Source organism: Poecilia formosa, unplaced genomic scaffold (genome assembly GCF_000485575.1).
Source record: "Poecilia formosa unplaced genomic scaffold, Poecilia_formosa-5.1.2 Scaffold136, whole genome shotgun sequence".
NCBI lineage: Eukaryota > Metazoa > Chordata > Actinopteri > Cyprinodontiformes > Poeciliidae > Poecilia > Poecilia formosa.
In genome coordinates this window covers 1696346-1721247 of record NW_006800075.1, presented here as the reverse complement: position 1 = coordinate 1721247, position 24902 = coordinate 1696346, and the positions used below count along the sequence as shown (strand labels likewise).

The 24902-nt window shown below is 37.3% G+C and overlaps 3 protein-coding genes across 3 annotated transcripts; 1 reads left to right on the top strand and 2 right to left on the bottom strand.

Moving 5' to 3' along the window:
• Positions 1-153: 153 nt before the first annotated feature.
• On the bottom strand, positions 154-4797 carry LOC103145168 (5-hydroxytryptamine receptor 3E-like). The gene is made up of 7 exons (XM_016676584.1): positions 4793-4797; positions 2860-3116; positions 2588-2748; positions 1541-1751; positions 1314-1457; positions 1177-1235; positions 154-1091 (listed from the first exon to the last, which is right to left on the bottom strand). The coding sequence occupies exons 1-7, from the start codon at positions 4795-4797 to the stop codon at positions 852-854; spliced, it is 1077 nt and encodes a 358-aa protein (XP_016532070.1). The 3' UTR covers positions 154-851.
• A 3192-nt stretch (positions 4798-7989) lies between these two features.
• On the top strand, positions 7990-19003 carry LOC103145169 (5-hydroxytryptamine receptor 3A-like). The gene is made up of 11 exons (XM_016676570.1): positions 7990-8074; positions 8354-8425; positions 9269-9414; positions 10565-10609; positions 10716-10825; positions 11722-11891; positions 12450-12610; positions 17020-17230; positions 17992-18114; positions 18298-18371; positions 18547-19003. The coding sequence occupies exons 2-11, from the start codon at positions 8377-8379 to the stop codon at positions 18781-18783; spliced, it is 1326 nt and encodes a 441-aa protein (XP_016532056.1). The 5' UTR covers positions 7990-8074; positions 8354-8376; the 3' UTR covers positions 18784-19003.
• A 2086-nt stretch (positions 19004-21089) lies between these two features.
• On the bottom strand, positions 21090-24415 carry LOC103145183 (5-hydroxytryptamine receptor 3E-like). Its single transcript, XM_016676583.1, has 8 exons — positions 24389-24415; positions 24179-24288; positions 23796-23965; positions 23524-23684; positions 22477-22687; positions 22250-22393; positions 22113-22171; positions 21090-22027 (listed from the first exon to the last, which is right to left on the bottom strand). The coding sequence occupies exons 1-8, from the start codon at positions 24413-24415 to the stop codon at positions 21788-21790; spliced, it is 1122 nt and encodes a 373-aa protein (XP_016532069.1). The 3' UTR covers positions 21090-21787.
• Between the last annotated feature and the right edge of the window lie 487 nt (positions 24416-24902).

Sequence of the window (24902 nt, the reverse complement as noted above, 5' to 3'; positions counted from 1 at the left end):
TAAGAAACCAAAGAAAAAAAAATGTTGATCTGAAAGTACATTTCAGTAAGTATTTTACCACTTCATATGTAAGCAGATGATACAATGTGATATTTATGTGTTTTCAAAGGAAAAAGTTTATTTATAATTACAGATAAGACCAAATGTCTTTCTGGGGGGCAAAGAATATGTCGGCCGTAAATCACCAGCCTTATGGTCCTTGCAACATGAAAGAGTGTGTGGGCACAATGTAAAAACAGTCAAATACTTGCATCTTAAATGCATACAGGAATCAATTTCACACAATATACCAGGTTTTTATTAAGAGCAAAAGTGAGAAAATGCTGATGAGTTCAGATATAACTGTGATATAGCTGTAACATGTACAATTACACTGAAAATGAAACATCTGTCTGCGCTGTTAATGTACTCACAACTTTAAAATAGTACTGTTGTTCAGACTTCAGTTTCAGCATTCAACCTTCTCTTTGTTTTCATCCATATTTAGATTCGTCAATATTTGCTTAACTTATAAAGTGAAGACATTTCTTGTTCACGGCTCTAATCAGGTGATCCCACAGAGTTTCTGTCAGATTTAGCTCTGTACTTTCACTATCAAACTATAAATTTCATTTAATGAGACCAAATTTGTGTTGAGTTGGATGTATGCTTGGACTCACTTTAATGTTGAAAAACAAAATCCTTTTTTCTGTCTTTCAATGCTAGACCTGCATTCTATCTCTGCAGAGAGAATGCCAAAGAGTTTTGACTGGTGTCAAAAACACATGCAGTATTAATCAGAGATTATGTTCTGAAGGACACTAAGCATACATTAAATATCAAGTCAAAAAGTGAACTTATCTGAACAGGTTTTATTTCTGCTCACGAGGAGGACACCACATTATAGCAAGAGTTAACAAAAACAAGATGGCTGATATGATGTAAATGAAAGCAAACACCTTGTTGATTTTTTGAGCCACTCCCGTCCAGTAGCCTGGTTTCTTATCATAACTTCTGCTGCAGAGGAGAGTTATCGTTTTCCTGCTTTCTCCAAGCTCGTCTGAAATCTTCTCTATTGCCTGGGACACGTCTGTATTCCTGCTTGTGTTGCCCTGCAGATGTGGTTCAAAACACAGATTACAGCCAAACTGGAAAGTAGAGATTGTAAAAGTGCTGAACTGGAAAACGAGTAGTTACCTCTTTGTTCGGCGCTGACATGTTTTCAACCGATGGTAAGCGGCTCCTTTTCTTTACCACTGAAACAGTGAATTTAATTCTGCTTCATATGACAGATTGATTTTAAATCCCTATTTTTGTAGAGAGTTTAGTCTCACCTGTGAAACAGCCTTTCTCCGCCTGACTATCATCGCCTCTTTGCTTCTCCTCCTCTTGCTCATCTTTACCAATCAGATGAATCGCCAAAATTGTCTCTAAGAGACTTACCAACATAAGCGTGAAAATCCCAATGCAGTACGCCACTGGTGAAAGAAAAGCATCTTCATCAGCGTGATGGTGATGCAGCATGTGATGGAGCTGCTTATAAAACTCAAATTGTCTTTACCTGTGAGGGGAATCCGGTCTGATGAGCAGGGCAGAATGTCTTTGAGGATGAGCTGCATGACTGTGACTGAAAGCAGCAACGTGATCTTAAAGCCAACCTTTTCTCCACCGGTGTCTGACATCAGGAAGGAGCCAAAGTCCAGGCACAACAAAAAGAAAACGGGCAGCAAGAAGTTTGCAATGTAGAGGACAGACCTCCGCTTCATGTTTATCTGTCAAAGAAATTTAACATTTCATAAGAAAGTTTAAGATTTATTTTTAATTTCAGAAAGTGACACTCGGCTGACAGATAATGAAACCGCAGATTTCTATAATCCTAAAATTATTAATACCGTGGCAGATTTCTGTTTAATGTAATCTTTTAGATTTAATAACATTTTTCTTCTGACTGGAACTTATGTTATAGGTTAAAAACATGCCAGATTCCCCATAAAATGCAAGAAAATCCCAATAAAAGAGAACAAATCACAGGCAATTTGTATCAAATTGTTTGCCAATTAACATCTCAGTTAAGAGCCCGATTTGTAACGGTTTTTCAAGTCCTTTACATCTTCACTGCAAAAACAAAATCTTAAGAACTACTTTTGGTCTAGTTTCTAGTGCAAATATCTTCTCAAATAAAAAGACAAAACTATCTTCTAAGTAACCTTTTAGTAAGATATAGATGCTGGTTTTAATTAAATAATTCCTCAATATTGATGAATAATTATTATTAACAAATTATGTAACTTGTAACAAGGCCTTTTTTCTCATAAGTTAATTTATTCACTAATAGAAAAAGTACTTTTTTTTATCAGTATTAAGAAATTATTTACTTAAAACAAGCCTCTATATCTTGCTGGAAAGTTACTTTAAAGTTAGTTTTGTCTTATTTCAAGTAGGATGTTTGCAGTAGAGTCTAGACGAAAAGTACTTGGTAAGATTTTTTATTTTTTTTTAGTGTTGGCAGTGAAGTACGACTGACATTGCCGTAAAAACTGGTGATCAATGATTTGTCACAGATAAATATGAAGACGTTTATGCTCCACACATGCGGATAAATACTTACAGTGTAGATGATCATTGTTTGGTTGAAGCCAAAGTGGTTGACCGTTTCGTTTGTGACCGTCATGCTGAGAAACAGCCACTCAAACTGCGTTTGCATGGCTTCACGAGACTCCTCTGTGATCTCTGTGTCATTGCTGTTGTAGAATAATGCTATTTCTTCACCTGTGAAATGTTAAAGAGAAACAGTTGGCTTATTTCATCCTACAGTACATACCTGATAGTATTTAATAATCTTTAATCAGTTGTAGGTAAGAGAACAGACTGGAGGCTCACTGGGATGCATGATAGACTTGAAGGAGATGTTGCAGCTCTGAATGTCAAAAGGGAATCTGTAAACTTGCATCTTGCAGAAGCTGATCACCACCTGGTCGTTTCTAAATTCAACCCAGCCGTGACTTTTTATGTTGAGATAAGGGCTTGGAGAGGGTTTGTCCTGCTCTGTCCTGGATGGCGAATCACAGCAAATACTCACTTTAAGATTTGGATGCGATACATTTACTCTCAGTTTTAGTTTTCNCAGATCCAACTGACTGATGAATTAGCGCAGATTTTTCTGCAGATGGGAACCAGGAGGAAGTGCGTTCAGACCCCAGCGGGTGAAGTGATGCTAATGTAAGTGAAGTCGCTTAATTTAATTTATTAAAAGTTATTGGGGCCTCAGTCAGTGGTTTTTGTCACTACAAGAAAAATGTAGATACATTTATGCTTAATCTGTGATGGGATCTGGATTCACGGTGAATATTAACTAAACCGCATAAAATGTGACTAAGTAGCCGATGTTAATATGATTGTAATTTCACGGATAAAAATGGTACATGACCGATTTTTTACTCCCAGCGGTTTCTTTCTAATTCCGCAGTGGTTGAGCAGCGACTGCGCATGTTACAGTCTAATTAACTTTTGCATCGTCATTTATTTCCTCAAGATAAACTACCGGCTCCTCAAATGGATTAACACAACGTTGCATTCTCTTTAGTTTTCTCTGGTCTGTAATGGAGACTTGAATTTAACGCGCCATTTCAACAAAAGGTTTGTAATGCGCTTCCTACTTTTTATTTGTAAGTATTGATTTTATGGACTGAACAGACACCATTATACATTTTGAACTGTTGATTTTATTTTGAACCATTTTTAATTGTGAAGTGTTGATTTTATATTTGAACCCTTATTTATTATAAAGTGTTGATTTTATTTTTGAACCCTTATTTATTTTTGAAGTGTTGATTTTAGTTTTGAACCATTTTTAATTGTGAAGTGTTGATTTTATTTTTGAACACTTATTTATTGTAAAGTGTTGATTTTATTTTTGAACCCTTATTTATTTTGAAGTGTTGATTGACTGAAAGACCTTACACATGAATTGCCCCATATGGGGTTTGAACCAATGACCTCAGCATTTCCAGCACCGTGCTCTAACATGCTGAGCTAACTCACCTACCTTACAAACTGTTGAGTTTCCATGGATTTAAGAAGAACTTACATGATCCTACCACAATGAAGATTTGATAAAAGTGCTTAAATTCTAATGTTTTTCAAAACAACATACATAATATTTTATTTTCCAGAGATTTTGTATTTTTATGTGTTGATATTATTTTTGAACCATTTTTAATTTTCAAGTGTTGATATTATTTTTGAACCATTTTTAATTTTCAAGTGTTGATNATAACTTATTATATCTTGCTAAAAAAGTTACCTAAGAGGTAGTTTTGTCTTATTCAAAGTGTGCTAAGGTATTTTAACTAGAAATTAGACCAAAATTACTTGGTAAGATTTGTGTTTTTGCAGTGCAACCAAACAATCATGCTTTATTTTAGATGTTCTGTGACAGGTTTCTTCAAGATTTCTTGGATGCGTAACCAATGGGTGGCAAAGAAATTAGCAAAACTTTGTCCCATGCACTGTAAACAGATTTTTTTACTCCAGGTAGGGTTTATGTTAAATGATGTATTTCTAGGCACAAACAAAACACTTACCAAATAAATCCAAATATATGAAAAGAAAGACTGCTCAGTCTCTCTCTGTGGGCAAAGACAAACTATTAAATAACAAAACAAACTATACAAAACTGTGCTGTCCACAAAGAAGCGATAAAGTTCATCACCTGAGTCAAATATATTGTGTTTGTTTTAATCAATAAAATGTTTCTGATCTTTGACAGAGAAAACTGAAGCAGCAATATGTGGAAAAATTGCAGACAACTCACCACATCAAGAATTGCATGAACCTTCATCTCCAGGAAGATCCACGTTGAGTGCCTGTGGTGTTTCACGGGTCGGGTCAAAGTGTACTTGTCATTGTTTTTGGTCATGTTCAGGTAGTTTAAGACGGCTTGAAAACTGCATTCCTCCTGAGCTGGCACTTCACTTTCTGAAAATAGATCAACACACAGTGTGTGAAAATCAATTGGAACAAATGACACCCGTTAAATGAAGAACCTTAGCAATCTTGATTTGGGAAACCAGATGTATGTGATAATCAGGGTATAGATGAACATTTACAATGTTTACTGAGGGATTCTGGCTCATAAATGTGCTTAATGTGCATTTATTCTACTCTTAATATCCAGAACTAGAAAGTATGTGCTGGAATCATATTTCAACACAAATCTTAATCAAGGATATGACAGAAAAAGTTTTCCACCTCGAATTTGCTCAAAGATTTTGTGCTGTAGGTTCTGCTGGAAACTCTCAGCAAATGCATCTGGGAAGCAGAAAGAAAGAGAAGGAATCAATTAAAATTCACAGTAAATAATTAAACCAAACACAGCAAACTATACATCTACTAAAGTATCATGATTTTTTGCTTTCATGTATCTTATGAAAAACACCGTTTCATTGCTGTGACAATTCTTGGTAATTTCCTGCATAATCCCATTTGGTGCATTAGCATTTTCTTCCCCAACCTGTTTCTCATGTTGGGGTGCAAATACACAGCATATACTATTTAGGTAAGATAACATTTTCCCATTTCCCACATTTACCAAGTAAAATAAAAGAAACATTCTAAACATCAGTAGAAAACACAAATGTATCTTGGGAATTATCACTAATAATTCCACTGGAAATTTATTTTCATTAGTCTGTCAGACATTTTGCTCTCAACAGCCAAGGATTTCCTGCCTGAGTAAGAAGGTTTGTGGTCTGAGCTGTAATAAGATACCGCTGATGTAATGGACTCTAACCGTAGAAACTCCCATCACTTTGTCAAATTTCTAGATCCATCTAAATCATAAGGATATTTTTCATTCTAAATCAAACTTATCTCTTAACTTACTGTAAATGCATCTAAGTCTTTGACTCCTATTGCTAAAGATTGTGAGGTCAAATAAAAGCTCACAAAAGAGAAACAGAAAAATTAAATCTCTGGGAAAACAAAGGAGTTACATGGAAAGAATATTTTACTTTTCATTGCTGAGCTATATTTTACATTTCTTTTTTAACAACAGATCTGCTGCTAACTTAATTATAAATATTTTTTCTTTTCATAAAACGCTAAATTTAGCTTAAACGTCCAGTTACAGCTCCATGCATTTTTGTTATCTTACCTGTAAGGAGAAGAAGAGGAAAGAAACGTAAAAGCATCTTCGCTGTGAGATTAGTGTCGACTCTTTCTGTGCTCTCATGTTTTTATGTCGCTGCCCTGCCTGCTGCGGAGGGAGGGGTGCACACTGTCACACTGATTCCTGCTTAATGAAAACACATTTTAGATTTTCTCTCAACATCTGAGTGGCACTGATCTTATCTGGACAGGTTTTTAAAACCACTAAATGGAATCTGCAACATTTAGTGCTCTGATTTTTTTTTATTTGTATGTAGAAACACACGATTAAACTTTATCTTTNTATATAGTGATAGACCAACACAAAGTGATGCATTATTGTGAAGTAACATGAACAGTTCCTTGGTTTTCAGATTCTTCTGTACCTAAAAATCTGAAAAATGTGGCGTACATTTGCATTCAACCACCATACAAGGATTCAAGGATTTTTTGTTGTCATACCAGCTTGGGTTTGTGGTACGAAATTTGCACTAAAGTCCCAGATTTAGAAATTACCAACATACAAAAAAAGAAATATAAATAAAAATAAATACATGAATAATTAAGTAATTTAAGTTATAGTTTTATATATAAATAGTTATGTGTCTGTGTGTAACTATGTGGAGAAGTTCCATTTGGTGCAGCTTGAGTTCAGCAGTCTGAAGGCTGAAGGGCAGAAACTGTTCCTCAGGCTGGTGGTTTTTCCTCTGGATGCTCCTGAGCCTCCAGCCTGAGGGGAGTGGCTGGAACAGCCTGTGTGCAGGATGGGTGGAGTCCTTCATGATGAGGAGCGCCCTCCTCCTGTATCGTGCTGTGTAGAGGTCCGAAGTGGAGGAAAAGCTGCTTCCCACAGTCCTCTGTGCAGCCCTGACTACCCTCTGCAGAGCCGTCCTCTCAGCAGCAGTGCAGCTGCTGTGCCATACGGTGATGCAGGCGCAGAGAACGCTCTCCATCACACAGCGATAAAACCTGCTCAGGACTGAGTTCCCAAGTCCAGCTCTCTGCAGCTTCCTGAGGAAGTAGAGATGCTGGTGGGCCTTCCCGACCAGACAGGAGGAGTTGGTACTCCAGGTGAGGTCACTGGATATATGCACACCCAGGTACCTGTAGCTGGAGACCACCTCCACAGCTGCTTCTGCAATGTACAAGGGCTGAAGAGGATCCTTATCCCTTCTGAAATCCACCGCCATCTCCTTGGTCTTCTTCACGTTGATGCAGAGGTTATTTTCTCTGCACCAGGTGTTCCACCTCCTCTGTGTTTATGGACTCATCACTCTTCGTGATGCGTCCCAGTACTGCTGTGTCGTCGGCAAACTTCACTATATGACAGCTGGGGTGTCTTGTCGAGCAGTCATATGTCAGTAGCGTGAAAAGGAGGTGGAGAGCTTCTGCACCAGAGTCTCTGGGATGATGGTGTTGAAGGCTGAGGAGAAATCCAGGAAGAGCAGACTGATGTAGGAGTTCCTGCTCTCCAGATGGGTGAGGGTTATGTGGATCACCGATGAAATGGGGTCAGCAGTGGATCTGTTCTTCCTGTAGGCATACTGATGGGAGCCCACAGTGACATCGATGGAGTCCTTGATGTGATTCATGACTAGCCTCTCCAAGCACTTCATGACTACCGATGTTAAGGCTATAGGCCGGTAGTCATTCAGGCTCGTCACTGTGGAGCACTTGGGGACAGGGACGATACGGGTGTCTTTAAACAGGTGGGCACAGACGACAGTGATGTCTGCCAACACCTCAGACAGCTGATATGCACAGCCCCTCAGCACTGGCCCAGTACTCCATTCTCAACATTCTTTTTCTTTTTTTTTTTTTTAATGGATAGTAATATAAAGTAACACTGTATGATCTCTGTTTTCAGGTGGATTAACATTCAGTTTGGAAATACAAGATGATCTTGACAAGCAGTCGAAATCTAATCAGAGTTACACAGAACTAACAGGTAGGAAATGTAATCTAATGGTTTCTCTCTGAATCGTAATTATCGTCATCAATTAATGTTCCTACTGTCAGATTGATTGCAGCCATTTTGTTTCTTTTTTTTAAGTCACGTTTCGGTAAATTTGTCATATGATCTAGTCAACATAAAAGTGGATGCTACTGCTTGGCATTTTTCTATCTGAGCATAGATTATTCAATTTCTGTACCATTTAATCATGAAAAGTGTGATTATGAAATGTATAATTTACAAATAGATAATTTTGTGTTTTTTCCATGACAGATGGGAATACCACAAGTTATAATATGATGGATTATAATAACCAGACATCTGACAAGAGATCTGATAAAACTGGTAAGACCAAAATGTTTCTGACCACAAAACTGCAAAAACAATTTAAATATTACTGGATAACTTTGTTTTAAAAGCAGTTTGGCCAACAGTCTTCATGGCAGAAGAATATTGTGATGGTGACTCATATTTTTAGAAACAGCATTAAATTAACATCCATCCATTTTCTAACACCCTTGTCCTTTAATGGGGTTGGCAGGGGTGCTGGTGCCTATCTCCAGCTAACGTCCAGGGCGAGAGGCGGGATACACCCTGGACAGGTCGCCAGGGGAGCATTAAATTAACATAAACATCCCATTTATTATTCTAAATGATGAACACACAGCTGTTTGCATCTGTTTACTATTACTCTGAAAAACAACCTAATACAAGTTTAAAAATGCTATGGCTTAATCCAATGTTTCTCAACCCTGGTCCTCACCGCTCCGCTGCTCTGCATGTTTTAGATGTGCCTCTATTCCAGAACAGCTGATCCAAATGATTGCATGACCATCAAGTACTGCAGAGGCCTGTTAATCACCCAGAGATACAATTCAGGTGTGTGGCAGAAAGGAAATACCTAAAACATGCAGGACAGGGGGGCGGTGAGGACCAGGGTTGAGAAACACTGGCTTAATCTGAAATCTTTTGTTAATATAGTCTAAAACTGAATCAGTCTTGAATGCAGTGCTTCTCAATTTCAGTCCTCAGGGCCTGAGGACTGGAATTAAGAAGCACTGATTTAATGTAACGGTTTATTGGTCATGACCAACCATAAGAATGCTATAGTACAATTTTTTAATTTTACAAAAACTCTTGCCTTTCTGGTCAATTTGATGCAGAACAACGGGATTTCTGTTTTTGCAGAAAATAAGTGTAGATACCAGGACATTCTAGAGTACCTGAACCTGACTAGGAACAATGATGTGTTGACCATGAGCAGACCTACTGAACACTATGGAGTTAGAACTGAAGTTTTCATTGAAATGAGGATGTATGCCATTCTAGATGTGGTAAGTTCTTGTTCTAGTCTTAAGTTGTCATTTTTATTTTTGTTTGAATTCATTTTAGTTTGCTTAGCTTTGAATGTGTGGTTTAGATTTAGTTTTCTTATTTCCATATAATAAGTGTTTGAAGTCATATTTACTGTGGTTCCCATGTTATCATATTGCCAGTTGCTTAATGTGGAATATTAAGAACTGTTTGCAAGATCTTAAGTGGTTGTTTGATGATAAAATCTGTTTGCCAAATTATTGCTTTGGTGCATACACATTTAAGAATGTATTATGAACTACATGCAACATCAAATCTAGTGTGAAAATCTAAACTAACCTTTGGCCTAAAAGTATTATAGTGATCCCTCGTTTTTTGCAGGGATTGCATTCTTAAAATAACCTGCGATAAGCGAAATCCGCGGAGTTACCTTTATTTTTCACAATTATTACACAGCATAATTAAATACTCTACATCAGGGGTGCCCAAAGTCAGTCCTTGAGGTCCGGCATCCTGCACGTTTTAATTCTCTCCCTAGTGATAGTTTTCAGCTTGTCAATGTTCCTCTTAGGCGTTCTAACGAGCCATCATTTGATCCAGGTATGTTAAACCAGGGAGAGAACTAAAACATGCAGGATGCCGGCCCTCCAGGACCGACTTTGGGCACCCCTGCTCTACATTGAAACCAAAGAACAAAACCTGTTTTCAGGTCAGTGGATGTTCATGTGCATCAATCGGGCCTTAATATGATCCGGAGTCGTGTCATCAAAAGGGTCTCCTCCAACCTGCCCCGCGAGATTCACGGCTGTATCTACGGCAGAGCGATGGATCTCATCAACCGAGCCTCCGGTCGGGTTTTACGCTGCCTCTGGCCATTTTATTTCCAGCAGGCATTCAAAGTTTTCAGCTTTCATCTCCTGAATGGCCAATCTGTATTATATTTAAATATCGTAACATTATTGGCACACAGGTAGAGAAGAACCGCAGCGACTGTTTAGCCAATCAGGACGCAGAACACACTGTGGGGGGGGGAGGGGGACTGCACAAAAAAAAATCTCCAAAGCAGCGAGACCGCGAAAGGTGAACCGTGTTATAGCGAGGGATCACTGTAATTGCAATCTATTCTAAATGTGTAACAACTGGTAATATTTCTCTTTTTTCTTTATCCAGCGAGAAGCCGACCAGTCCTTCATATCATATATTTGGATTTATATGGTGAGTTTTCTCAGAAAAGTAAAACTTTTCTCAGAAAACATAACAAATTAGCTGATGTTTGATTAGGAATCAGACTATTGACTCCATTTTGTTTTTCTCCCCCAAGGAGTGGAAAAATGACCATCTCTTGTGGGATGAAGGGAACTTTTGTGGACTTTCTAAAGTAGTGGTTCCACGTGAATCTTTGTGGATGCCTGATATCATAATTGAAGAAATGTAAATCTGCTTGTTTTGTTTTAAGTTATTTGAGTTTTTTCTGGGTTTGTAGTTCGTTCTGTGTTTCTTATTTTTGTTTAGATGATCCTTGTTTTTGCTTTAGTTTAGTTCAGTCTTTCTTATTATGTTTATTCCTTGGGTCTAGTTTTCTTTGTTGCAGTTAAATTTAATTTATCTGTTCCCCTGTTTGTGTGCTCTCCCTCGACCCCTGTGCCTGCTCTCTCTCTCCTCACACCTATAATCTGTTAGCCAATCAGCCTGGACTATTGGTTCATCATTCAGTATTCAACTCACTCCTTGCTTGAGTTCTGGTTCTTTTTGTTGCTGCTTTTTGTGTCCTCTGGGTTGTTTGTAAGTTCTTATTTTATTGTATTTTTCCTAAAAATGTTATCTACTCTCCTCCTCTGCTTCTTTTGCATTTGGATCCATCATCACTACTACATAAACATGATCATGTTAAATTTAAAGCTTGGGACACTGAAGCATCATAAACTGTGGCAAAGCAGTAAACTCTAATCTGCCATAGAACCAAAATAAGTAAATGCATAAATAAACAAAAAAAATGTAATCCCAGCCCTGAAGGAATTAAAACAGATTACAAACACAATATTTCTCTTTTGGATTATACATTTCACCAACCACATAGTGTATCATCAGACCCGTCCAGTGGCACAGGATTAGGGGAAATCTTATATAAGTGCAGTTTTGAATTCGTGCAACTTTTTAAAGTTATTTTTATTTTACTTCCACTTAGCCGTAAATTGTTAAACTCCAGTGATGCACAGACATAATTTACATAAACATTTTAGAAAGTCGAGTTATCTCATGGTCTGAAAGAGGCTACTGACCAAATGGCTTGATTTAATGTTGGACCTAACCCTTTTCTTTACTTACAGGACTGAAAAGGATAAAAACCTGCCGAGCCCCTTTGTCACAGTTAATTATAATGGCTGGGTGGAGTACAGGGATGATAAGTTTGTGATCAGCACCTGCAAGATGAAAACTTTTAATTTCCCCTTTGACATTCAGAGGTGCAACATCACCTTTAGGTCGATCTCATACTCTGGTAAGCCTTGTTTATGTGTGCTTTAAAATATTAGTGTTTTATTACTGTAGGTGTCATATCAGACATGTGGCATATACGATAATTGAGCCATTTAAAGTCAACCCTATACAATTTAAAAATATATATTTTATTTGTATTTTAATTATTTATACTGTAATGCTGACATTTATCAGTGTAATGCCAGTTGACAAAAAAGATGGTAGTAGTGGCATGTGAGGGAAAGACTTGTGCTGAAGATTAGCAGATGCTGTCATCTCCAGGATGAGAGCATCAAATTGTGGCAGTGGCAGCTACAAGCTCCCCTTCTGGTGTCAGCTGCCATGGCTGCCTGAAGCTGCACACCTTACTAGTATCAGCTTCCTGCAATTGTAGCATCTGCTATGGCTTCTATGGCAAATTGAATTTTGAATATAAATAAATGTATTTTGAAAAAATCTCTAAAAGAACAAAACAAAATAAAAACAAGAATGCAAATCACAAGCTGTTCACACATGAATTTGAATGATGGAATCTCATATTTATTACTGAATCAATCTGATATTTGTTTTTTCATCACAGATGAAGAGTTAGTCTTTTACATGAAAAATAACGATACATTAATCACGAAGGAGTCTCAAAAGAGTATCCGGATGCAATACGAATGGAGGTTTCTCAACATGTCAGTCACTGAAAATACTGTCCATTACTTTTACACCAACCAAACCATTATTGTCTACACTGTAAGTATTTCAAAGACAGGTTACGTACGATTTTCTATTTTACTTACCGTATTTTATGCACTATAAGGCGCACCTAAAAACCTTCAATTTCCTCAAAAGCCGATAGTGCGCCTTATATATGGACCAATATTGAGCCACAACAGGTCTAGCAACTACGGTAAGCAGCCGCCAACTTCATTTTCGCCCGTAGAAGAAGAAGTGCGTGGTGCATGCTGGGATAGTTGTCAGAACGCTGGTTTGTTAAAGTTTGACTGATCTATCTACCTACCGACCATAGAATCAGATCGTCTGCAGGTCATTTAACACCACGTTTTCCACGAACAAGCTGTGCGCGAACGGAAAAGGGTGACCATCGTCTGCCCATGCCCCGGCCCAGTCGCGGAAAGCTTTCTTCGCCAACCGGAGTCAGACTGTTTTGTTGACATTCTGTATGTCCACAAAGTGGCTTTAGATATTCATCCGGGGTGCTTCGACTAGGGTTACCAGGGGACCAGCCCTTATATATTTAAAGCCGGGTGGAAGAGAGACAGAGACTGCGGCGGCAGCGTGTCGGTTGGTCTGTGTTACCCAGAAAGCTGTTGGGCACAATATCGCAACACCAACACAGTGAGTTAAACAACGACTGGGGCAGCCTACTATATAAAGTACTCGGGGACTACTTCTTTACAAATGTGGATGTGTAATAATAGAGCACGGAACAAATTGGCAACTCGAACTGTAGTGTCTATAGAGCTTAGGAGCTGGCGTCACAACATATCATGTTTACGTCGCTCAGCGCCATTTTTGGTGTCCACAGACCAAAACAAACTAGTCAGAACACCGGTGTTTTCATTGTGTTACCGACCGCAGTGAAGTTGTTTTCAAGTTGGATACTGGATATTCGCGCTCCGCGGAGTAAGGGACGTTCAGCTCAAGGTTGATCCGATTTATGAACGCTAATTTCGGCCAGCTGTTCTGGTCCCTCCAGCGCTCGGAGGTTCACATAGGGACCGTCAATTTCCGAACACTCCTGTAAATAAATGCCTTGACTTCTGACCAACTGATATAAAAAAAAAAGTGGTAATTCATGCTATTACACGAGGCACACTATCCTGTATTAAAATTTTAAGTCATATTCAATAATTTAAATAAATTTAAGATTAAATGTTTTCTTCAGTAGCTTCCAAATCGTGTGCCATTAACTCAGTCTGTGTGAAATTGTTCTATTAGACTGTATAGATGAGGCATACTCACCTTTATTACATTTTAACACTTTTTATATATTTCTTAGCTGTTTCTGCAGTCAAAATTTTGTATTTTTCTTAAATAGCTTCTAGGTCATGTGAACCAATAACTCAAAATCTGTGTGAAATTATTCTACTAAACTATATAGATTAGGCAGATTTTTATTCCATTTTGACCCCTTTTTTTATTTTTTAACCAAAATTATATTTAAAAAAATATTCGTAAAATGTATTACCTCAGATGATCATCACTTGTTACCCGTAATGTTCAATAGCATAAAATTCTAGGACAGGGAGGATCTATCTTATTACATGTTCATTTACCTGGAATATGTTAAATACAACAAATATTTACTTAAAGTGTTATCTGTTTCATAAAATTTGTCACCTTTATTGTTTAATTACACATTAAATGTTTAAAGATGGGCTCTTTCATCTGGTTTGTGTCATGATGTGGTGTGGCGGTGGACACAAACGCAGCAAGCAGTACACATTATGTGGATGCTATTTTAATGAACAAAATAAACAAACTCGATCCAAAATCCAGGGAAAACAAGGAAATCCAAAACACAATGAAACAGGAGACACAAGGGATAACAACGGTAACAACTGACAACATGGTGAGCAGGATAACAGGTTGGACTGGTGAGTTGTGACTGAAAAAGGGGAGCTTAAGTAGTGGGACAATGGCCTAAATGAGAAGAGTGATAGCAAGTGTGAGTAATTTGGCACATGAGCTGGCTGAGGGCTGGGGAGAAGGTGCCACAGGGAAACTAAGGAGATCTGCTGGGAACACAAACAGGAGGAAACAGGGAACCGAAAAATACCTCTAATACAAAAGACACTAAGAGTAAAGAAAACCTGATGAACTAGGAGAGAAAGATATGAGGGAAACCATAACCGAACCTAAATAGAAACAAGGCTGATCTAACAATAAGAACTAAGGAACACACAGCAAGAGAAACTAGAAGATCTAAACAAAAAATAACCCAACTAGAATTACTAAAGAAAGATACAAACAGACTCGGACATGGAAGAATAACTGAACCTATGGTGATCAAATTAAGAAATAAACATTACTAGAAACGCTGCAGGGAGGCTGAAATGAATAACTAGAGGGATAAAATACTAGAATTAAACTATAGTCATTAAAGAAGGCTTGACATGGACTCAGACAAATAAGGAAAAGCAATAATATAATTCTAACTACACTAAATACCTCTAATAATGTCAAAAGGACCATGAAGGGCTAAACTAAAGTGAATTAAAACATGAAGCTAAATAAAATGAAAAGCAAAAAACCCAGTGTCCTGACAGATGTCTGATTATATAATTAATCAAATAAAAATATTTATTTAAAAATCTTTCATTACATGTATGTTTATTACCTGAAATATTTAAATATCAAATTTTTACTTAAAATGTGATTCATTACTTCACCTGTTTATATGCAACTTGAAGTGCTTGAATCAAACGATTCATGAATGTTTAATGCATTAAATTATTAAATGAGAGAAAACAGCCACTTCCAACTGTATTTCAACACAAATGGTTCCTGTTCCTCTTCAGAGTCTGCAGCCTTGCTGAGCTCCTCTCCTGGGGTTTCCTCCTCAGCCTCTCCAACTTGCTCCTCTTCTGTTGCCTCCGCTACTCTGTTTTCATTATTTACCTCTTCTGGGGTAAATAATAAAAACACTTTCAGTAACTTGTTGATGGTCTTGCTGCATCGCCTCTTTAATTGACGCCCATGTCGGTCTGATGTTGTGGCGTTTACCCCGCAGTGACTCATATTCAGCACTGGTACCCAGTCAGGATTGAGCTCATCCATTTCATACGTCGGTTTGCCTTTAAGATAATATATCAGAACACACATAAGTATTACTACTGTAACACAAAAAACTTAAATAGTTGACTTCACAATAATGTAAGAACATCGATGTCCACTGACAAACTAACCGACTGAGTTGAGTAAAGCTGTTGGATGCAGGTAATGTTAGCTAATGTTAGCTAAAAGGCGCGTTCTTCTTTGATTTCCTATTTTGACTTCCAATGATTAACTTCTTGCTAAAGAGCCCCCTGGTGGTTGAAGAAAAATCCACAGAAACGCCGCATGTCCAAAGTGTAGGAAAAAAGTAGCAGCTTATAGTCCAGAAAATACGGGAGGTGAAATTGGATCATTTCCACGGCACACCTGACGATCACTCACGGTACACTAGTGTGCTGCGGCACAGTGGTTGAAAAACACTGCTCTATTCTATGCGCCTTATAATATTGTGCGTCTTATATATTAAGAGAGGAGAAATTCTTGAACTTTAAAAACCTTTTGACTCGTTAAATCCTCTCTTATGCCCGGGTTCAGAAAAATGCTGTGCGCAAAGACTGAGATCACACAGAGATAACAGCGTCACAATAATCAGCATTTATTCAAGACAGATGCATACTATCACCAGAAAAGCACATCACAAAACATCAGAAACCTCAGAGCACAAACAACACATGAATTTACCTGAGAGAGAAAAAGACAAAAGATGGAAACAACAACAAAAAGCAAAGGCGTCTTTGGAGAAGTTGCAAGAGCAAAATCTGATTTGTTACTCCATGTGGAAAGTTTTATAGTGAAGGCGTATTCTTATCGTTAATTTATTCAAATAAGGCGTATCTTTGCTCCTCCAACCAGGAGCTATCTCTGACCTTTTATCTGAAGCCAGGAACCCCTGCCATGTTTTCGGCTTTTCACAGATGAGTGTGAAAAGCTAGAACTTCTACTGTATTGTTTCCCACACAGACAAAAGGCAGTTCAAACGATCCTAGCAAACCATCTGCTGTAACTACAGGTAACATAAAGGTCAATAGGCCAGAATATGTTACTGATTTTAAAACCACAATTAGGCCATTTGAATCAAGACATGTTAAGTTTTAAAACTAGCTTATTTTAAATTTGTTTTCTTAATATAAAAAAAGTTTTAAAATAGGCCATTCATTCAAGGTGTGCCTTATAGTGCGGAAAATACGGTACTCTGTGCTGGGCAAAGTCACACTGTTTTCTGCCTGATTTTGGATGATTTAAGAGACAAATTGAATAATAATTTTTATGAAGAATTTTTGCTATTCTTATTTTGCCTACTTTGTAGCTAATTGAAAATAATCATACAGAAGTGATTTTAACTATGTTGTACCTTTTTACAGATAACCATGCAGAGGAAATCAGCACTTTATGTCGTCAACTTCCTGCTGCCTGTCCTCTTCTTCTTGTGTCTGGACTTTGCCTCCCTCCTGATGTCAGCTGGCAGTGCAGATAAGATTAGTTTCAAGATCACGGTGCTACTTGCTGTTACAGTGATGCAGCTGATTCTCATTGAAATTCTACCTTGTACCTCAAGCAAGATTCCACTTATAGGTAAAAATTTCAGGAGTCTCCAGGTAGCATGCGGTGACCTGCAGAGTTTTCCTACCCATCAAACCTTTCCTCGCTTTATGTCACAACCTCATATTTGAATGTTTAATCGTTAATGCATAAATGTGAAAGGGTTTTTAAACTTTCAAACATGCACAATTTTAAATGCATATGTAATCAATCCCCTCATAAAGATAGCATCGCACAGCATGTCACACAATGTTTAATGTTGGCTTCCCAGTACGAACAGCATCCTGCAGGCTAAAGAGTTTCATTTTGGCCTCCTCTGAACACAGCACCTTCTTCCACTTCTTGTCTGTGTCCCCTGCCAACAGTGGCTTATAGCAAACTGTAAATAAAACTTCTCATGACTTTTTTGCCAGAGGGTTTCTTTCTGCATGATTAATAACTGAGTTTTACTTTGTGGAGTCACTAGCATTACTGCCCATAAAATGTTTTAATTTAAGAAAACTCAATTTATTACCTTTTTCAGTTAGGTGCCTCTTTGCATGATCTAGCTAGTGACGCAATTAAATACGAATACATTTATGGAAGACAAAACGTTAATCTATCAATTTAGCTGTTTGACTTCCTAAGCTATTGTTCCATATTAAATTGAACACTTAACCATTAACCGATGCAACTACAAGCTAGGCTGAAAAGATGCACTTAAAAATGATGGATTTAAATTCAACCTGTATTTGTTCCATAATGAACCATATGAACCAATATTCTCACCATAATTTGTTCTCTGTTCCTCCAAGTGATTTACTGCATTGGGATTTTTGCTCTGATGCTGCTCGGCCTCTTGGAGACCATTTTCTTGAATTATCTGATGACAAAAGACTCTTCATCCCTGGAAAGCAAGAAAGAGAGTGACAAGCTTCGTAAGAACCAAGATGTTTATAAAGATACAAACAATTTTCACTGCTATCTAAGAGATTAGATTAAATTCAATCTAATCTCAATCTGATTGTAGTTTCTCATAATTTTTTAACATTTGTTAATTGAGATACACAGATCCATGAAGCTGTTGTGTTCACCCTCAACTGTCTTCCACTTTCTTCCAGAAATGATAAAAGCTTCCCCCACTGCCTCCACCTGTGATGAGTTGACCGATCAAACAGCATCTATGTGCAAAGGGGTTGGTGCAATCTGTTCAGGGGTTGACAATTAAATACAGTATTCAAGTTCTCATAACAAAAGTTACAAAGCGCGTAGTTGAAGAAAGAAAAAAACAGATAATTTGATACTCTCTTGTGATAAGCAATGTGATGACCCATTACCTGGTTTATAGCTTCTGACTCTGATTCTTGCAGGGCAGCAGCAGCCAACTGACTGAGTTATTCCTGGCCATGGAGAAAGTCTCAGATGAGCTCAGAGAGATTAAAAGAAGTGTCCTTGACAAAGAGTCTGAAGAGAAGAAGGATGGTTACTGGACCAGAGTCGCCAAGAAAATAGACAAGATTTTTTCCATTCTGTATGTCTTGGCTGCCATTTTGTTTTTATCTGTCGTCTTCTCAGTGTGGGTTTCAAAATCAGGCTTACCGAAATGATCCTGATATTAATCTTACTGAGATCTGAGAAAACAACATCTCTTCATGTAGCTGCAGGTTCACTTTGACTAACAAAGTAATTGAAACTCAACAATTACAATTAGTGACGTAAAAACAAGCAACGTTAAAACAAATGTGCAAATCTGTGGAAAAAAATCAAGGTCTTCTGGCTACTACTGCTGCCACTTGCAGAAATAAACTGCTCTTCGTCAGAAACAACCATGAGGAGAGTCTTAGACTACGTTCACACTGTCACCTGAAGTGACCCAAATTCGATTTTGTTGTTTGTTTATTGTGGGTTTTTATCTGTTTTTATTTTTCCTTTTTGCGTGGTCATTCACATTTCCTAATATATTTGCGACTTGTAATCTCCAGTGTGAACTGCAAACAACCTGAAATGATCCCACATGAGCAATAGAGGGCGCAGTAACAGCGTTCTCAGTGTTTTGTCAACCGCCAGAAAAACGTAGAAGTAGTTTTCAGTGTTTGCGGAAGTAAACATGAATCCTAATGACGGAGCGTCTCTTACGATGTTGAGGTTGTTTTCCAACTGAAGCCAGCACATTAACAACTTAATCCTATTACAGTCCGCCATGATTGTTGTTTTTCTTCCCACTTGTGTGTTTCAGGGCGCAGAATAGTGACGTATGTCGAGTATCAATGATGTTCCAGGCGGATGAATGTGACTTGGCTTACTGACTCGAGTCACATTTGAAAAGATCCCACTCGTTTTAAATTTAGGACCACAAATCCAAGTGACCTCGGTCGCATTTGAAAAAAATCTGATCAGTGTTGTTCAGACTGTCATGAAAAGATCGGATACAGGTCGCATTACGTCAAAAAAATCTGAATTTGGTCACTTCAGGCTGCAGTGTGAACGCACCCTTAGGGTTGCAGTGTAAACGTAGCGTTAGTAGTATCAATAACACTCATCGACGTTCAACCTTATGTTACAGGAAAACTGCCAAATTGTCACGTTCACGACAGAGTCCGCTGTGGGAGGAAGGCTGTAGTGTACCACAGAGCTAAGGGAAGGGACTTGTAAGGTGTGCTGCTTCAAAATGTTTAATCCAAGTTCAGAGTTTTCTCAGAACTCTTTGCTGATGCTTTATTAATTATATGGTAACTTTTGGCAAAAACCTCTCGTCTATACAGAATCTTAAAATGCCTCAGAACTTCATTCACTTCCTTATAAAATGCAGTGCCATACAAAAACATTCATGCTTCTTAAATGCTTTTATTTTTTTCCACATTACAACCGCAAAAAAAGTTTCAAAATGTGGAGACAAAAATCTGTAAAGTGTGGCATGCAATAGTATTTAGTTCCTTTTAATCTGATACCCCTCTGCAAGCTGTTGCCTTTGTAGGTCGCCTAATCTGTAAATGGTCAACCTGTGTTTAATGTAGCCTCAGCATAAATAAGCATCCAAGACTTTAATGTCTTGGATGCAGAAGTCCTGAATGCTCCATCCACACTCTAAAGATAGGTGGTGGCAGAATTATGCAGTTGGATTGGGATGCTTTTTATTCAGCAGAGATAGTGATATGGAAATATGGAGCAGGTTCTTAAAAGACTGACTTTGGACGGAGGTTTTCCTTCTTGCAGGACAACTGCTGAAAATGTACAGTTGGTGTTACTGTGGAATAGTATATAAATAAAAAGCATGTTCAGATTAACAGTCAAGACCAAAAATCTGTTTAAGAATTTTGGTTAAGACTTAAGCATCAACGTTTCTTATGCTTTCCATATAATCCAGAAGATATACCTTAAAAATTAGTGATTGTAATTCATGGCTAAGTGTTTAAAGGTTAAAGTCAAATTACTATTGTTCTTGTTGCATGTTGTTAAGGTCATACAGATAATATACATCGACAGACACCTGCATGAATTATAACACTCAGCATAAGCATGTTTATTAGATAACAAAATAAGGATCACTTGAATTTTACAGGAGTAAAGATGTTGTGCTTTCAAGGTGTAACTTATGTGAAACTGTTCACTGCATAAAACTAATGCAATTCATGACTTGTGTGGTGTTTTTGTTATATGATTTTAAAAAATAATTTAAGGTAAGGTAATTTTATTTACATAGCACATTTTCAGCAACATGACAATTCAAAATGCTTTACATGAATTAAAAGGAAATACAAAGTAAGAAACCAAAGAAAAAAAAATGTTGATCTGAAAGTACATTTCAGTAAGTATTTTACCACTTCATATGTAAGCAGATGATACAATGTGATATTTATGTGTTTTCAAAGGAAAAAGTTTATTTATAATTACAGATAAGACCAAATGTCTTTCTGGGGGGCAAAGAATATGTCGGCCGTAAATCACCAGCCTTATGGTCCTTGCAACATGAAAGAGTGTGTGGGCACAATGTAAAAACAGTCAAATAGTTGCATCTTAAATGCATACAGGAATCAATTTCACACAATATACCAGGTTTTTATTAAGAGCAAAAGTGAGAAAATGCTGATGAGTTCAGATATAACTGTGATATAGCTGTAACATGTACAATTACACTGAAAATGAAACATCTGTCTGCGCTGTTAATGTACTCACAACTTTAAAATAGTACTGTTGTTCAGACTTCAGTTTCAGCATTCAACCTTCTCTTTGTTTTCATCCATATTTAGATTCGTCAATATTTGCTTAACTTATAAAGTGAAGACATTTCTTGTTCACGGCTCTAATCAGGTGATCCCACAGAGTTTCTGTCAGATTTAGCTCTGTACTTTCACTATCAAACTATACATTTCATTTAATGAGACCAAATTTGTGTTGAGTTGGATGTATGCTTGGACTCACTTTAATGTTGAAAAACAAAATCCTTTTTTCTGTCTTTCAATGCTAGACCTGCATTCTCTCTCTGCAGAGAGAATGCCAAAGAGTTTTGACTGGTGTCAAAAACACATGCAGTATTAATCAGAGATTATGTTCTGAAGGACACTAAGCATACATTAAATATCAAGTCAAAAAGTGAACTTATCTGAACAGGTTTTATTTCTGCTCACGAGGAGGACACCACATTATAGCAAGAGTTAACAAAAACAAGATGGCTGATATGATGTAAATGAAAGCAAACACCTTGTTGATTTTTTGAGCCACTCCCGTCCAGTAGCCTGGTTTCTTATCATAACTTCTGCTGCAGAGGAGAGTTATCGTTTTCCTGCTTTCTCCAAGCTCGTCTGAAATCTTCTCTATTGCCTGGGACACGTCTGTATTCCTGCTTGTGTTGCCCTGCAGATGTGGTTCAAAACACAGATTACAGCCAAACTGGAAAGTAGAGATTGTAAAAGTGCTGAACTGGAAAACGAGTAGTTACCTCTTTGTTCGGCGCTGACATGTTTTCAACCGATGGTAAGCGGCTCCTTTTCTTTACCACTGAAACAGTGAATTTAATTCTGCTTCATATGACAGATTGATTTTAAATCCCTATTTTTGTAGAGAGTTTAGTCTCACCTGTGAAACAGCCTTTCTCCGCCTGACTATCATCGCCTCTTTGCTTCTCCTCCTCTTGCTCATCTTTACCAATCAGATGAATCGCCAAAATTGTCTCTAAGAGACTTACCAACATAAGCGTGAAAATCCCAATGCAGTACGCCACTGGTGAAAGAAAAGCATCTTCATCAGCATGATGGTGATGCAGCATGTGATGGAGCTGCTTATAAAACTCAAATTGTCTTTACCTGTGAGGGGAATCCGGTCTGATGAGCAGGGCAGAATGTCTTTGAGGATGAGCTGCATGACTGTGACTGAAAGCAGCAACGTGATCTTAAAGCCAACCTTTTCTCCACCGGTGTCTGACATCAGGAAGGAGCCAAAGTCCAGGCACAACAAAAAGAAAACGGGCAGCAAGAAGTTTGCAATGTAGAGGACAGACCTCCGCTTCATGTTTATCTGTCAAAGAAATTTAACATTTCATAAGAAAGTTTAAGATTTATTTTTAATTTCAGAAAGTGACACTCGGCTGACAGATAATGAAACCGCAGATTTCTATAATCCTAAAATTATTAATACCGTGGCAGATTTCTGTTTAATGTAATCTTTTAGATTTAATAACATTTTTCTTCTGACTGGAACTAATGTTATAGGTTAAAAACATGCCAGAATGCCCATAAAATGCAAGAAAATCCCAATAAAAGAGAACAAATCACAGGCAATTTGTATCAAATTGTTTGCCAATTAACATCTCAGTTAAGAGCCCGATTTGTAACGGTTTTTCAAGTGCTTTACATCTTCACTGCAAAAACAAAATCTTAAGAACTACTTTTGGTCTAGTTTCTAGTGCAAATATCTTCTCAAATAAAAAGACAAAACTATCTTCTAAGTAACCTTTTAGTAAGATATAGATGCTGGTTTTAATTAAATAATTCCTCAATATTGATGAATAATTATTATTAACAAATTATGTAACTTGTAACAAGGCCTTTTTTCTCATAAGTTAATTTATTCACTAATAGAAAAAGTACTTTTTTTTATCAGTATTAAGAAATTATTTACTTAAAACAAGCCTCTATATCTTGCTGGAAAGTTACTTTAAAGTTAGTTTTGTCTTATTTCAAGTAGGATGTTTGCAGTAGAGTCTAGACGAAAAGTACTTGGTAAGATTTTTTATTTTTTTTTAGTGTTGGCAGTGAAGTACGACTGACATTGCCGTAAAAACTGGTGATCAATGATTTGTCACAGATAAATATGAAGACGTTTATGCTCCACACATGCGGATAAATACTTACAGTGTAGATGATCATTGTTTGGTTGAAGCCAAAGTGGTTGACCGTTTCGTTTGTGACCGTCATGCTGAGAAACAGCCACTCAAACTGCGTTTGCATGGCTTCACGAGACTCCTCTGTGATCTCTGTGTCATTGCTGTTGTAGAATAATGCTATTTCTTCACCTGTGAAATGTTAAAGAGAAACAGTTGGCTTATTTCATCCTACAGTACATACCTGATAGTATTTAATAATCTTTAATCAGTTGTAGGTAAGAGAACAGACTGGAGGCTCACTGGGATGCATGATAGACTTGAAGGAGATGTTGCAGCTCTGAATGTCAAAAGGGAATCTGTAAACTTGCATCTTGCAGAAGCTGATCACCACCTGGTCGTTTCTAAATTCAACCCAGCCGTGACTTTTTATGTTGAGATAAGGGCTTGGAGAGGGTTTGTCCTGCTCTGTCCTGGATGGCGAATCACAGCAAATACTCACTTTAAGATTTGGATGCGATACATTTACTCTCAGTTTTAGTTTTCGTCTGGCTGAGTATGAATTTCGTTACTTTTAAATTGAAATAAGATAGACAGAATCTCTGTCCTTTTACACATCTAGATGACGTAATCATGTCTTTAAAGTTGTTTGAAAAAGACAAAGTATTAGGTGAATTTAAACTTACATCTCCTCAATGGTCAGATCAGGAATCCACAAAAGTTGAGTGGGAACTAAGATGTGATCAAGCCCACAGAATTGCTCTGGATCCCACCAAATATGTTGATTGTCCCATCTCTAGACAAGAAAACAAATTAGCAAGGAAGTTCAAAATGAGAGATGAATACAAACAAGGAGAGTTGCACAATTAAAAGAAAGAGCCATTTGAAACAAATACAGTGCTGAAGATAGGCGTCTTCACCATTACAGATTTTGAAGGTTTTTGTGTTATACTTAAAAGTTTCAGGGTTTTTTTTTTTTTTTTTTATTTTATACATATATAATCTGACTAAATACAAAACTTAAGTTTTTAGATGATGAATTTACATATTGATGCAAAAAAGCTTTCTAACTACAATGATAATTTGTAGAAGTGATTTGTCCCTAAACCTAATGAGTAAGTAGTAAAGTAAGACAGCAGATGCCATTAATCATTTGTAACAGCTGATAATTGTTATATCACCGTTGGGACCCCATGCTGCAAAAACACTAAATCTAACCAAGTAATTTTGATCAAATTTCTAGTTAAATATCTTAGTACATTTGAAATAAGATAAAACTAGCTTACAATTAAGTTTTTAGCAAGATGTAAGAACCTGTTTTATGTCAATAATTCCTTAATTTTGATGAAAATGTATTGTTCCAATGGCAGATAATTTTATTTACATGAAAAAAATGTCTTATAAGTGAAG

Coding starts and splice junctions, on each gene's coding strand:
- LOC103145169 (XM_016676570.1), top strand. CDS start 8,377: ATGATGGATTATAATAACCAGACATCTGACAAGAGATCTGATAAAACT. Junction 8,426..9,268: donor CAAGAGATCTGATAAAACTG/GTAAGACCAAAA, acceptor CTGTTTTTGCAG/AAAATAAGTGTAGATACCAG. Junction 17,231..17,991: donor AAGCAAGATTCCACTTATAG/GTAAAAATTTCA, acceptor TGTTCCTCCAAG/TGATTTACTGCATTGGGATT.
- LOC103145183 (XM_016676583.1), bottom strand. CDS start 24,415: ATGGTGAAGACGCCTATCTTCAGCACT. Junction 23,966..24,178: donor GATCTGACCATTGAGGAGAT/GTAAGTTTAAAT, acceptor TTCGCCATCCAG/GACAGAGCAGGACAAACCCT. Junction 22,688..23,523: donor AAACAATGATCATCTACACT/GTAAGTATTTAT, acceptor TTTCTTTGACAG/ATAAACATGAAGCGGAGGTC.